The sequence below is a fragment of the Cetorhinus maximus genome, chromosome 24, assembly GCF_964194155.1.
Source record: "Cetorhinus maximus chromosome 24, sCetMax3.hap1.1, whole genome shotgun sequence".
Classification (NCBI taxonomy): Eukaryota; Metazoa; Chordata; class Chondrichthyes; order Lamniformes; family Cetorhinidae; genus Cetorhinus; species Cetorhinus maximus.
In genome coordinates, this window is record NC_135902.1 from 47,601,375 (window position 1) to 47,615,442 (window position 14,068).

Genomic DNA, 14,068 nt, shown 5'->3' on the forward strand with positions numbered 1-14,068 from the left:
CTCCTATTGTCCCGCTGCTCAGCCTCTGTTCTTGGACGGCAGAGACCCGTCATGAGCCACCTTCTGAGGGGATAGCCCTTGTCACCCAGCAGCCATCCATCCAGCCGGGCTGGAGCACTGAAGAACCCCGGCACCTGGGAGTGTCTGAGGATGTAGGCGTCGTGGGAGCTGCCTGGGTACCTTGCACAGACTTGTAGAATCTGCATCCCGTGATCACACACTATCTGTACGTTCAGGGAGTGGAAGCCCTTCCTGTTGATGAAGGCACTGGGCTTACCTGCTGGTGCCTTGATGGCCACATGTGTACAGTCTATAGCACCCTGGACGCGGGGGAAGCCAGCAATGGCCGCGAAGCCTCTGGCTCGCTCTGTCTGGCTGGCCTGGTCCCAGCGGTAGTGGATGAAGGTCAATGCATGCCTGAATAGAACATCTGTCACCTGCTTGACACAAATGTGGACAGCTGATTGGGAGACATCACACAGATCACCCACCGAGCCCTAGAAAGAGCCAGAGGCATAGAAGTTGAGGGCAGCTGTGACCTTTAGAGCCACTGGCTTAGGGTGCCCACCCACACAGTTGGCGGAGATCTCAGGGCCTATCATCTGACAGATAGAGTTGACTGTGTCCCTTAAGAGATGGAGCCTTCTTTGGCACTGCACCTCAGACATATTGAGGTAGCTGCTTCGCTGCCTGTAAACCCTGGCAGCAGAATAGTGGTTTCTTCTGCGGCCCCTTCCGCCTTGGACTTCCTGTTGGCCCTGCGTCCCTTGTGCCTGCGCCTCTCCTCCCAAAAGTGGCTCCCCTGGAGGCTGAATGTGGACTCCTGGCCTCCTCCCCCTTCTGGCCCTCCCTTCCTCCTCAGAGGAGCTGCCTCCAGTGGAGAGTTCAGCTCCCATTCCCAGGCTAAGGGAAGGCTTCCAGAAACCTGCAGGCCCCAAAAAGGATCTTCGCTGCAGAGTGCTGACTTGAAGGTTGTGAGTCCTGTCCAAGCAGCTGGTATGAGTTTTGAAGTATTCCTGCTCACACAGGCAAGTATCAGTAACGTTCACAATTAAATATCTGACAGATAACATTCGCAACCCTCTGACCCCTCCCGTAGATGAGGTTTATACAAATGTGTCCTACCTGCCTGCCTGTTGCGCCCGTGCGACAACCTGAAGATCGCACGGGCTCCGAAAAATCGCCACCAATTGGTGCCTCGAGGGCCTTGAGTGGCCCATTAATTAATGGTGGACGCGCATCGGAAAGCATCGCGTACCCGCCCACAGAAACATCGCAATGGCGCACGGTGACGACGGGACGCTCGCCCAACATCACCGCGCGTCATTTTACGCGTCGGCATGCAGGGCCCATCCCCCCCCCCGCCCCCACACCGACGGGAAAATTCTGCCCCTGGTAATGTAACAGCGTCCGCTGTTCCTTAACTTAAGCCAAATGGATTCAATCCTACAACCATCTGGTATATCCGTCCTATTTTGTACTGTAACATCAGCCTTCATCAATACTGCCACACTCCTCCCTCTTTATCCTTCTCTATCATACCTGAATACCTGGTAACCTGGGCCTTGTTGGAGCCACATCTCTCTCAACGCAACCATAAATAGTCACTCCCGTTAGCCAATCTGCCTCCATGATGGACACTAAACCTGGCTTGTTAGATCACAACTTTTATATCTATCAAATTGAGCAAAATATGTTGAAAAGGGGCAGCTAGGTTGTTTACAATTTTAACATTTGGGCATTAAAATCTCCTGATGTTATGGCTCTATTTTTGTTACACGCCTTTTCCAAAAAAAAAAAACAGTTTTAGCTTCCTATAGGACACAGCGAATTTCCTACAGGATGTAAATTCTTGCAAAAATAAATTCAGAAAGTGTTCTCACGTATTTTCAGCTACCCTCTCACACTCATGCTTAGAAACTCTGACTTCCTCCTCCAGGCGCTGGATAACAAGCTCGATCTCCTTGTCTCGTCCTTTACGGACTTCCTCTTTCAATCCGCGTTCACGGGTGAGTAACCACGCCTCCTACACAAGAAGGAAAATGGCTCAACCTAAGGCAAAGCACCAGGATAAGCCCGATTTCGGCAATTCCAACTCTGATGATTCACTCGACCAACCCATCGTTCTGGAAAATGAAGTATAGCGCTGCCAAACTGAAGTGCCACGTGACAGACTTGTCAGCAAAGTTGAAGCCCATGGAACAGAGGGATCAGCGGCAACAGGGATACGAGGTCGGCTAAGTGACGCAGACGGAGAGTAGTGGTGAATGGTTGTTTTTTCAGATCGGAAGAAGGTATAAAAGCAGATTTCCTCAGGGATCGTCACTGGGGGGGCCACTCCTTTTCCGTGATCTATATTAACGATTTAGGTGTCCAGAGTACAATTTCAAGATTTGCGGATGACATTTGCAGATGGAAATATTGTGAGCTGTGAAGAGGATAGTGATAAAATTCAAGAGGTCATGGGCAGGCTGGTGGAATAGGCAGACACTTGGCAGATGAACTTTAAGGCAGAGAAATGTGAAGGGATACATTTTGGTAGGAAGGACATGGAAAGGCAATATAACATGGGAATGCTGAGTTGAGGTTACAATCAGATCAGCCATGATCTTACCAAATGGCGGAGCAGATTCGAGGGGCCGAGTGGCCTATTCCTGCTCCTAATTTAAATGTTCGTATACGATTCTAAAGGGGATGTAGGAGCAGAGGGAAGGTGAGGCTGCAGGGCAGGTTGAGAGAGCAGTTAATAAGGCATACACAATCTTGAGCTTTATAAAAAGAGGCACAAAGTACAAAAACAAGGAAGTGATGGTGAACCATTATAAAATACCAGTATGGTCTCAGCTAAGGTAGTATGTCCAATTCTGGGCACAACGCTTTAGGAAGGGTTAGATTGGGTCCAGAAAAGATTCATGAGAATGGTTCTTGGATAAGACTTCAGTTATGTGGATAGAGTGATGAGGCTGGGGATGTTTTCCTTAAAGAGAAGTTTGAGAGGGGATTTGATAGCGGTGTTAAAAATGACAAGGGGTTGGGACGGAGGAGGTAGGGTGGGTTCTTGAGAAATCCATGGGATTTGTCTTGGTTGCATCTGTCATTTACTCTTTAGTGTGGTGTGCTCAACCACAGTTTGTCTGTTAATTCACATGTACCTCATACAGACACTTGAATGTTAGGAGTAAATTGTTTTAACTTTCTGAACTTGTATATTAAATTTTGTTTTTGTTTGTTCAAAACCCGTGGGATTTTGCAGCTTCATTCAAAAGCAGGTGTCTTGAATCTCAAACCTTTATTTACCTTAAACAAAACTTTATTGTTCCCTAACCGGATCTCCTGGTATGTCCTGCCAAGGATCATAACAAGATGCTTAACATTATTGAAATTACCTGCTTTTTCATGTAATTTTCTTCCCAGGCATGTTTCTCAATTTCTAGTCTTTCTTTCAAGGATTGAATTTCTGCCTGATCAAATAAGTACAGAGAGAAATGAAAAAGAAAAGTAATAGATTAATGGTTCTGTTTATATGCATTTCCTTTCAACCAAACAAAAGGGCAGAATAAGACCCAGTGCATCTCTGCCGAACGTTAGCACAGCGAACGAACAAGGAAACGCTGTATTCTCTCCCCCAGTAGTTTAGCTGAATAAGGTAGTGAGTAGCTTGGCCTGGAAATTCCCAATCCGTACTGAGCTGGCTTATACCTGGTGGAAGCAAAGGTGCTACAATTGACATCGGTGCCTCCAGTAGTTGGGGAGAGGTGGTAAAACTATACCGAGCTCATGCTTACGAGTCCTATTCAGTTACTGTAGCTAGAAATGCTCATATGTGAATAGAAATCACATCCAGCTGTGATGACCCTTGCTATTCAACAGCCTGCTGACGCACACTGTTTAGGCACATCCATGACTAATAGTCACTTGGGTTGATATATCAGCAAACAATTGAAGCTTGTGGAACTATACCTGAGCAAAGGTATCTGTGCTTTTTTTCCCCCCAATAATTTATATAGATTTTTCTTTTCCCACCTATTTCCATTATTTTTAAATGTATTTCCATCCATTGTTTTATCTCTGCCTTTTAGCCTATTTCGATCCCTTCCCCCCACCCCACCCTCACTAGGGCTATCTGGATCTTGCCTGTCCTGCTTCCTACCCTTAATTAGCACATTCCTCAGATAATATCGCCACCTTCAACACCTCTTTGTCCTTTTCGTCTTTTGGCTATCTCCACCTATCACTGGCCCTCTATCCAGCTCTACCTGTCCCACCCCCTCCTTCTTAAACCAGCTTATATTTTACCTTTCTTCTATTTTTACTTAGTTCTGTTGAAGGGTCATACGGACTGGAAACGTTAACTGTGTTCCTCTCCGCAGATGCTGCCAGGCCTGCTGAGTTCTTCCAGGTACTTTTATTTTTGTTTTGGATTTCCAGCATCCGCAGTTTTTTGCTTTTACAATAAAGGTATCTGTGTCTTCAGGAACAATGGGGAAGGAAAGGTGAGGGACAACTAGTGTCAATAAGGAGGGAAAATGATTGGAATTAAGGACATTTTGCAACATTGGCCAAACCTACAGAGACTTTGATATTGCAAATAAAGCTACAATGATATGCCTATAACTTCTTTCCCACATGCAATAGATTTCACACAATGTTGACTTGGTTTAAGAGTCCCATATTGTTATTTCAGAGACCCATATTGTTATTTCAGAGACCATTATTATTATTTCAGAATCCTCTATTATTATTTCAGAGTCCTATATTGTTATTTCAGAGTCCTATATTGTTATTTCAGAGTCCTATATTGTTATTTCAGAGTCCTATATTGTTATTTCAGAGTCCTATATTGTTCAAACACACAGAGGTGATTCCACATTTGTTTCTTGAGTTTTTGTTTCATTGGAAAGGGATTTGCCTGAAAGTGATTACAGTTAATCCATTGAAAAAGCAAAATATTATTGTCGTTCTTAATAGATCTTACAATATTTACAAACTGCGCGTCCAAACTGACTAATAATTTTGTTAACATTTCAATGACACCTTTCCACTCCTCAAACAGAAATTCAGGAGCTGATTGTTGTTTGCAGAGGCAAACATCTCAGGCTGACTCCCTATCTTACCTCCAGCAGGATCTTTCACTCATAAGGGTGGTGTGAGATGAAAGAGTGTTGCTATGTCATCTACCCTCTTAAATGCTGAGTCAGTGCACTGAATGATGTAGCAGACAACTGCAGTGTTTCTGACCATATATATATATATATATATATACTGGCTTTCCCTCTATGACAGTCTGGAAGCATTCAAAGGTTAACCTTATCAACCCTACTTCCAATGAAATGTATTACTGTACTGGCCATTTACTCCAAATCCAGTTTATTTGCAAAGGGGGACCCCAACCTGTCAGTGTCCTTTCTTAATCACCACGCAAAGTAAACTCTTACTGAGTTTGTGGAAGCAATGAGTGCTTGGAGGAGTTCAGGAAAGTTGGTAAAGTCTGCAAGGAGTGGTACTAGGCATTGGGAAGGCATTGGGCACTACTGCAATGGCTCTGAACACCAGTTTCTCCCAGTCATAGGGGCTATAGCAGCAGCCCCTCCACCCTTGGGCTTCACATCAGAGGGAAATGCACAGAGGCTGCAAAAAAGACAAGCTGCTCACAGAAACAGCAGGAAGAGGTGACTTTGCCAGAATAGTGCATTTCCAAATAACGCAGGGTGCTCTGGACTGCAAACACATGGCTTTGCAGGCACCGCAACTCAATGGTCAGATGTACTGAAACCTCAAAGGCGCTACTCGCTGAATGTGAAAGTTGATTTGCAACAACAATCAGCACATCATGCTGCTATCCTAGCAGCACTCTTGAGTCATGCATCCTGTGTTAGTCTGCTGTTCCAGCAATCTTTCAACCACTAAGGTACACCAGAGGCTGGCTGCCCAGTGTCAAGGGCTATCTATTTTACACCTCCTGATGATTCCCCTCTGAAACCCCACTACACATGGCTAACATGCAAATAGGGTGAGCCATACTGCAACAAGAAATGTCATTGAGCAGTTGATTGGAGTGATCAAGCAACGCTTCCACTGCCTCGAGCACCCTGGTCACCAGAGCGCTCACTGGAGCAGATGCCCTGATATGTGATGAACCCGGCCATCATGGGGGTAAAGCCTTTGCCACCATGGGTTCAGCGAGCAACTCAGGAGGAGGAACAGGAGGAGTGGGAGGAGGAGGAGGAGTGGGAGGAGGAGTGAGAGGAGGAGGAGGAGTGGGAGGAGGAGTGGGAGGAGGAGTGAGAGGAGGAGGAGGCCACCACATCCACAATCCAAATAAGATCGCCAAGACCATATCATTAGACTCCAGTTCCCCTGAATCAAACCCCAGATCCCTATTATTTAACAGGTCCATGCTTAGCCTCTCTCTGTGACAGACCATCGTAGTTTTCTCTTGATAACAATGTTGAAATATAAGTCACCATAAAGCAACAATTTTGTACCAACTTTATCCAACAACCCATCCATTACTCCACACAATCACCGTCATGCATTCCCTTAGTGCCTGCCTTGCGGGCACCTTTGCCTGACCTCGTGCTCCTATGCACTGCTACCCCTGTGGCTGCAGTATGGCTAATGGAAGGCAGCTGAATTTCAGTGGGAAAACCTGGCCTTGCAGGGTGACCCGAGCAGCTCTGGGCCCAGCTTCAGGATGCACCACCTCGACCTGGGCAGCAGCAGCTTGGGCTGGCCGACCAGCTGACACCAAGGGCACTGGCAGAATGGCAGCAGACTAACATAGGATGCATAATCAAGAACGCTGGAGACAGGGCAGCAGTATCGGGCTCCTCAGAGACATTGCTACACCCTCCATGGCAGGGTGATTGCTAGTGATCGGCAAAATTGCTTTGAGACCCTAAAAGCCCCTTTGAGCCTCTAAAAGCCCCTTTGAGCACTGGTATCTGTGCAGTCATGATGGTAGTAACCTGAGACTGTATGGCAACAAGCTGAGATTTCATGACCTCAGTCTGAGTTTTCACTGCAGCCTGTCTTCTGCTTGTGCTGCGTGGACCCTGAGACATTGGCTATTAGATGTTAAAAGATGGTTGGGCCCAAAGTGCTGTCACAGAGTCAACCACCACTTCCACACTGGAAAGGAGGGGCTCCACGTTCTGTGCCAAGTCCTGTGCCAGGTTGGAGCCGGACTTTGCCATGCTCCCTAACAGTGACGGCTACCTCTAAAGTTCAGATAAGACCAGCATCTCAGCTGGTGGCTGAGTGCCAGATCAAGTGATAGTCTTTCTTCCTTCTCAGTCTGTTCTCTCGCTACACCTTCAGCCTCCTGCACGGCTAGCTGGTCAGACTCTGAAGTTCTTGGGTAACACAGCATAAATGCACAAGGGCAGGTGTGGAGTGAGGAGGGAGACAACAGGTTCGTTGTTACACCATCTGCAGTTTGTACATCATAACAGCTCGCAGGATGGGGGTAAAGTGGGATTTCAGAAGCCGCATTAGGAAGGAAGATAGGGTCATCCACATTAGTTTCGGCAATGCCGCTGGTCATGCCCTCAGTGGCAGCCTGTCCAATTATCCCCGGTGCTATCTCCCCTATGGGGATCAGCACATGCAGCAGCGCCGATCCCCACCAATTAGCTGCTGCTGCCATCATCTACTACGGGCCACCTTCTCCTACAAAATTGAGCAAAGTGTGTCAAGTGAGTGTGTTTGGGTGATTTGCCTGCCACAGTTGAACAACTGGCAGTGTGTGCAAGGTGTGAGACATGAGTGTGCAGGTTCCAACAGTGCTAAGTGTATGAGGGTGAGGTGCAGCATACGAATATGAGGGTTGAGTTGTGGTTGATATAGATTATTTGTACTGAAGGGGGGTGGGGGGGGGGGGGTGTGGCAAATGGAGCAGTGTGATAGGCTGGTGGGATATGCCATGCGAGGGTGTATTCAACGATCTTGTCCATTTGTGCGAGGTCATGAAACTTCTTTCAGCATTGCATCTAGGTCCTCAGGGCTAGACTGCTGGCATTAACTGCTCGTGCTACCTCTCCCACTGCCTTCTCAGAACCTGCCCAGGAGACCTCCCAGTCCCGTGAGGGATGGAACCTCTCTCCATCGGCCCACCTCCTGCATCAGAGCCTCCAGGATGACATTAGAGAACCTTGCGGAGTGTTCTCTAGTCTGTTGCACCATTTCAGTTCAATTCACTTTCACTTTCTTATGCAACTCAATTTTGGCTACGTTTTTTGTACTTTAAAAAATTACATATAAGTGAATAATAACAAAAAAGAATGAAAGTTACGCTATCACAGAGATCTAACTTTAATTAAAATATGTATTAAAAACTACTCCAATGCATTAAAATAATCAGTCAGCAAGACCCATCCTGAGTGCATAGCCCAACCCCTACATCAAACTGGGGGTGTTAAAAGTTCTTCTAGAGAAGGGCACAAATGAGTTCAGGAACCATTTTTTCTGCATCTAAGGGATTGTAGTCTTTTCCCAGGACAGATCCAACAGTAATACTGAGGCATGGAGCGATTCTCATTGTTCATGACACTCTTTCCTTTTGTCAAAATTCTTCGAGAGCAGAATTGGTCAAGAGAAATCTGCTCATCAAGTAACTTTACTGCCTGGTTCAATAATCTCCGTACCCTTAGAGAGTCTGCTCTCCCAAGACAACAGACATCCAAAAAGGATAGCACTCTCAACTACAGCTGTACAGAAAAGAGTTGCATGATCGCAGGATCTACTCAAAAGGATTTTAGTTTTCTGGGGTAGTGTAATCATTCCTTGGCAACCACATCTGTACACTGTTCCCTCCAATTCAACCTATTGTCTACTTTGACACCTAGACACTTGTCGTTAGTAACGATTTCAATGTCCACATCATGAATTTTCACAGGAACAATAACATTAACTGGCTTTTTCTTAAAGTCTAGAACTAGTTTCTTTCATCTTGTTTTCATTCAGTTTAAGAGAATTGCTATCGCACCACTTCCCGAACTTCTCCACCGAGTTCCTATAGGTTCCTTTCTTATTCCTTATGTTACGACCACAGCTGATGTTATTTGCTGAGCAAGCCAAATCCCAGAGGGAAACTTGTCTTACTGATCATACCTTTTCTTTTGTACTTTGAAAACGAGGGAAAAAAACTACCGATCCCAGGAGCATAGAATCCCAGTAACACTCACAGGATTTTAAAATTAAAAGATTTATTGACAAGAAGGAAAATAAAACACAAGCACACAAGATTTAAATTACACAGTTAAAACAGTTGTACAAAACATCCCCCCAAAAAACCCACTTGGTCAGAACATACAAGTAAACTACTTGGCAACAGCTCCCCTATAGACTTTTAACCATAAAAATCCAGTAATATTATCCAAAGCAAAACTGCTGTTGCTTTAGTAAGGGTATATCACATGGCTATTCACTCTCTTCCACCCTGCTATGAAATCCAAAGGAACGTTTCTGAACCTGACTGTTTTCTGAAAACAAATATCTCTCTGGCTTGAAAACTCGATGGCTTCTTCAAATTCGCGCAACTTCCACACCTTTTCCCAGCACAGATCTGGTCCCCACGCAACCACCACCACTCAACTAAACATCTTTCCTTAAATATCTTTTTCCCCTTTCATCCTATATTCCATTGTTCTCAAACACCTCTTTTGGCTCAACTTTCCCCGAATATAAATATCTTTCATGTTTTCCTATTGCCTCCACTTTTGAGACAAATAAAATTTAATAGCCTTCACTTGTTTACTTATGAAACACTTAAGTTGTAAAAGTTCCTTGTCGCTTCTAAACTCCCTTTTGAAATTCAACACCTGAAAAGTCAAGTCCCTACTTATCTGATAATGCAAATTCTACCTAACAAATATCCAAACAAATATGTAAATCCAACTTCTCATTACAAATGGGCGAACCTAACACATTTATCTTTCATTTCTCAGTTCCCACAGACTTGCTGTCTTTACTACCCTTCCCCCCCAATTTAGTTAATCATCTTCAGAGTCTGAAGGAGAGTCATACGGACTCGAAACGTGAACTGTTTTTTTTCTCTCCACAGGTGCTGTTAAACCTGCTGAGTTTTTCCAGCATTTTCTGTTTTTGTTTCAGATTTCCAGCATCCGCAGTATTTTGCTCTCTTCTCCAGTAGAAGTTAAGGTATATTTCTATGATGCGTAGTAGATGCAGGATGAAGAAGACTTAAGTTTTTCTAAAATTAAACACCAACATAATGGTTCAAAGGGGTGATGTGTAACTCCAGGCTAGGCTCTGCGAGTTTACACAGTAAGTTGCTGGGCTCTCCAAAAGAAGAAAGGCCCTAGGGTCGCTCCATGGTGTTGTGCTTAACATTTGGCAGTAAGGGCTTCTGCTACTGGTTCACCATGTCTTTGATTAGAGGGGAAAAAACTGACCAGGGAACCCTTTCCTGACTGCTATCCAATCCCCTCTGCTGGCAGTATAACACTGGAAGGATTGCAGGTTTTTTTTCATTTGTCCATGGGACATGGGTGTCACTGGCAAGGGAGGCACTTATTGTCTGCCGCTCAGGACGGTGGTGGTGAGCTGCCTTCTTGAACTGCTGTAGTCCATGTGTCCGTGCACACAGTGCTGTTAGAGAGGGAGTTTCAGAATTTTGACCCAGCGCTAATGAAGGAATGGTGATATATCTCCAAGTCATGACATCATGTGACTTGGAGGGAAACTAATGTGCCCGCTGTCCTTGCTTCTCTCGGTGGACTTGGAAGTTACCAGGGCTCTGAAGATTAGATTACAAAGAGAGGTTATATAAACTAAGCTTGCATTTCCTGGAATATAGAAGGTTAACTGGCGATTTATTTGAGGTTTTTTTGGATTTTGAAAGGAGTTAGAGTAAATAAAGAGAAATTTTTTCTACTGGTGGAAGAGTCTAGCATGGGGAAACATAACCTCAAACGTAAAACGTGGCCATTCAGGAGGGAAGTTAGAAAACACTTCTTCAGGCAAAGGGGAAAGAACTGTGGAACTCTCTCCCACAGAACGCAATAGATGCTGGATGCTTTAAATTTGGGATTGATAGGAGACAGGCGTATGAAAGTGTATGGAGCCAAGGCATGTGGATGGCATTAAAATATAGATCACCCATGATCTCAGTGAATGGCAGGACTAACTTGAGGTGCTGAACGGGCTAAACCTGTTCCTATTTATATGGGACATCAGATAAGGGCAGTATCAGGCATTCTGTACCGTTCAATGATCTGCAAACATTTACAATCAAAAATGATATGAGAAGCTATCGGATACCTGTACAAACAGAGGAGAGAGAAAACTGGCAAGAAGAAAAGCCACATGGATTATATAACACAATAATATTAAACACCACGCTAATACATGACATGAGCAAATTCTACCTGGTGGCGTCTTTCTTGCTCTTCCTTTGCCTTTTCAAATTCATCTTTTAGGGCTTTGGTTACAAGGGAAGAACTATCCTCCAGCTGTCGTCGCAGTTCATCCAACTCAGCTCGTTGCCTTTAATGTATAAAAATATCCAACTGTAAAAGATGTGTTTCTAAAAGGGCAGAACTATTCCCCACGGCACTGCTGTACTACTACAATTAAAATTAAATAAAATAAACATATAGTCATTCCTGTCTGGCATACCTGCCCACTTTGTCAAATTTGTCACTTTGTCATTAGCACGCGCTGTCACGCTTTTCTACCATGAATAAGTTTACCTGCTCACCAGCAAATGACTCATTGATTACCCGCTGTCAGTGGATAAATATAAGCTCCTTTTTAAACCGACAAGGTGAAAGCCCAGATGGGAGAGACTTCAGAAACCCACTCCGCAGATAGAGGGGAAAGGTGAAGAGGTGTGAGAAACACAAGCGGGGGAAAAGAGAGAAGCTGAAGGTGGTGGGGGGGGCGTGGGGATGGACAAAAAAAGTAACAGCAACACAAAAATTAGGAGGCCCGGTGTATAGCATGTGCATGCTGTAAACTACATCCTTCACACGTTCTCAATCACATTTGATTGGTAACATCTGTTATAAAGCAGCAGTCAATGCTACAAGGAACTTGCCAATAGCAATTCACAGGTCCAAACATTTTTAATATTAAAAACATTACAAAAGGAGCAATGAATTATGTTAAGGTGAAGTTCTACTGTCACTTTCTGAATGCTATTAGATTGACCAAACCAAAATAAATTTAACTTTAAGGGCTTCTTGTGCCAAAGTCAAAGTTGGAGTCAAACACTGACAATTGTATTTTTACCAAAAATATAAATCCACACAAATTGCAATACATAGGTACTCCACAACACTGAACCAATGTTATTTCTAAATGTTCGATTATAATTCAACAGTTATACAAAGTGAAGATAATTAAAAGCAGTCATATTGGAGTCAAAACATTAGCTGCTTCTCCCTCCAAATATGTTGCCAGGCCAGCTGAATATTTGCAACATTTGCTTTTTTTTTTAAAACTACAGGTTCACAGCGCTTTGCTTTTATAAAAGCTACACAGTTTCTTCAATTATCTCAAAACATTCAGGCCAATCACTTTGGGCTCCTAAATGTCATGAAGTTATGAATGTATATAATATTACTGGAAAATATTTTTCTTTTAAAATAGAGGTTTAGTTTGTGGGTGTGTCTTAATTGAATTAAAGCCAGCTAGTCTGGGTGCTTTGATGGGTACTAGTTTTGATATGTAAGAAAGATAGAGTGTATTTGCATTTTTGGAATAGAGCATTCAAGAAGTGGGATGAAAACTGACACCTTTTCAGCAGGTACCAAGCGATATGTTTATATTGCTAATAAAGTGGGTACTATGAAAGAGGTTTTATTGTTAGCGAGGTTTAGTTCAGAGGTTGGTGATACAATGAGAATTTACATTCAATGAGTGGGGCTAGGTATAACTTCAGCAGTTTTTGAGTGTGTGGGGCAGAGGCAATGTAAGATCAAAAGGCAGCTGTAAGCCTCCAACTGTCTTCACAGGAACCAAAGTGAAAAGATCCTCATTTTGAATTCGTAAGGTGAAAATACTTTGCCTGGTGTCTGGTTAAGTCTATGGGTTGCTGTTGCCTTAAATGGAGATTAGTTTGGGAATTTGTTAAAAGTTATGATAGTAGTAATTTGTAGCCATGTATATATATTTAACTTCTGTAAATTAATAAAATGTTTCATTTAGCTTAATATAAAACCTTTTGAGAACTGGTCGTCTGATTCCTGAATTTAGAGTTGCATCTCAAACATAACGCTTAAAATTATAGGTTATGACAGTTGTTTAAAGTTTCCCTCTGGGATTTTTAAATAACTCCGCTGTACCAATTGCACGTTCATAACATGACAATTCAAGGTTCTGAACTCTGACAACGTTCAACACGCACTTTTAAGCATTCTTAGCAAAGTTACCAGCCTTTTAACCACTATCATCTGAACCATAATTTATTTTAAAAGATAAAGGAGCACAAAAGCACGCACACTGAAACACTGAAAATTGGAAACAAAAACAGAGGGCTGTAATTTTCAGGGGCTATTGCGACAGGTTGAGGGAGGGGTGGGGGGCGAGAAGCTGGAGAAGTGGTGCGGAAAGGTGTTATGGGGGAACTTGGTGCCTTCCCATCACCAGCGACAGGAAAAGAAGCAAACAAACTGCCCACTGGGTGCTCAACTGAGCCACTTAGGTGGAAAGTTAAGGACCACTTCCACCTCCAAAGGCTCCCAGTGGGCTACAGTAAGGAGAGGGAGCCCTCCTTTTTGGGCACTTCATGGCCAATGGAGGCCCCCCTCTCTCCCCCTCATACCGGTGCTCCCAGGTCCCACTTTACTGACTTTTAGGGTGCACCGCCATCAATGCTCCCTCATTCTCCAGATGTAGCCCCACCAAGTGACCACCACTAGAGGTGGCATTGACTCTCTGATTGGGCTGGCAGTTGCTGGGGTTGGGCTGCTGCCCTCGATAGGATGGCAGCCTGGCAGCAGCCACTTCATTGCCAAAATTAAGTCCCAGATCCTGCTGACCGGTGAAGCCCCATCGGCGGGACCCACAAAATCCAGCCCAGAGAACACTGGAAATACTCAGC

General features: G+C 44.3%; 1 protein-coding gene across 9 annotated transcripts in view; it reads right to left on the reverse strand.

Annotated features, from left to right (window-relative positions):
• The window catches only part of cep131 (centrosomal protein 131), a 103,139-nt gene that overhangs the window by 12,766 nt on the left and 76,305 nt on the right, over positions 1 to 14,068 (reverse strand). For all 9 annotated transcript variants that reach the window (XM_078571193.1, XM_078571190.1, XM_078571192.1 and 6 more), the window contains 3 exons: positions 11,391 to 11,508; positions 3,387 to 3,461; positions 1,884 to 2,026 (listed from right to left, as the gene is read on the reverse strand). In XM_078571193.1, the coding sequence (XP_078427319.1) occupies positions 1,884 to 2,026; positions 3,387 to 3,461; positions 11,391 to 11,508 (336 nt within the window). The remainder of the gene's footprint in view (positions 1 to 1,883; positions 2,027 to 3,386; positions 3,462 to 11,390; positions 11,509 to 14,068) is intronic.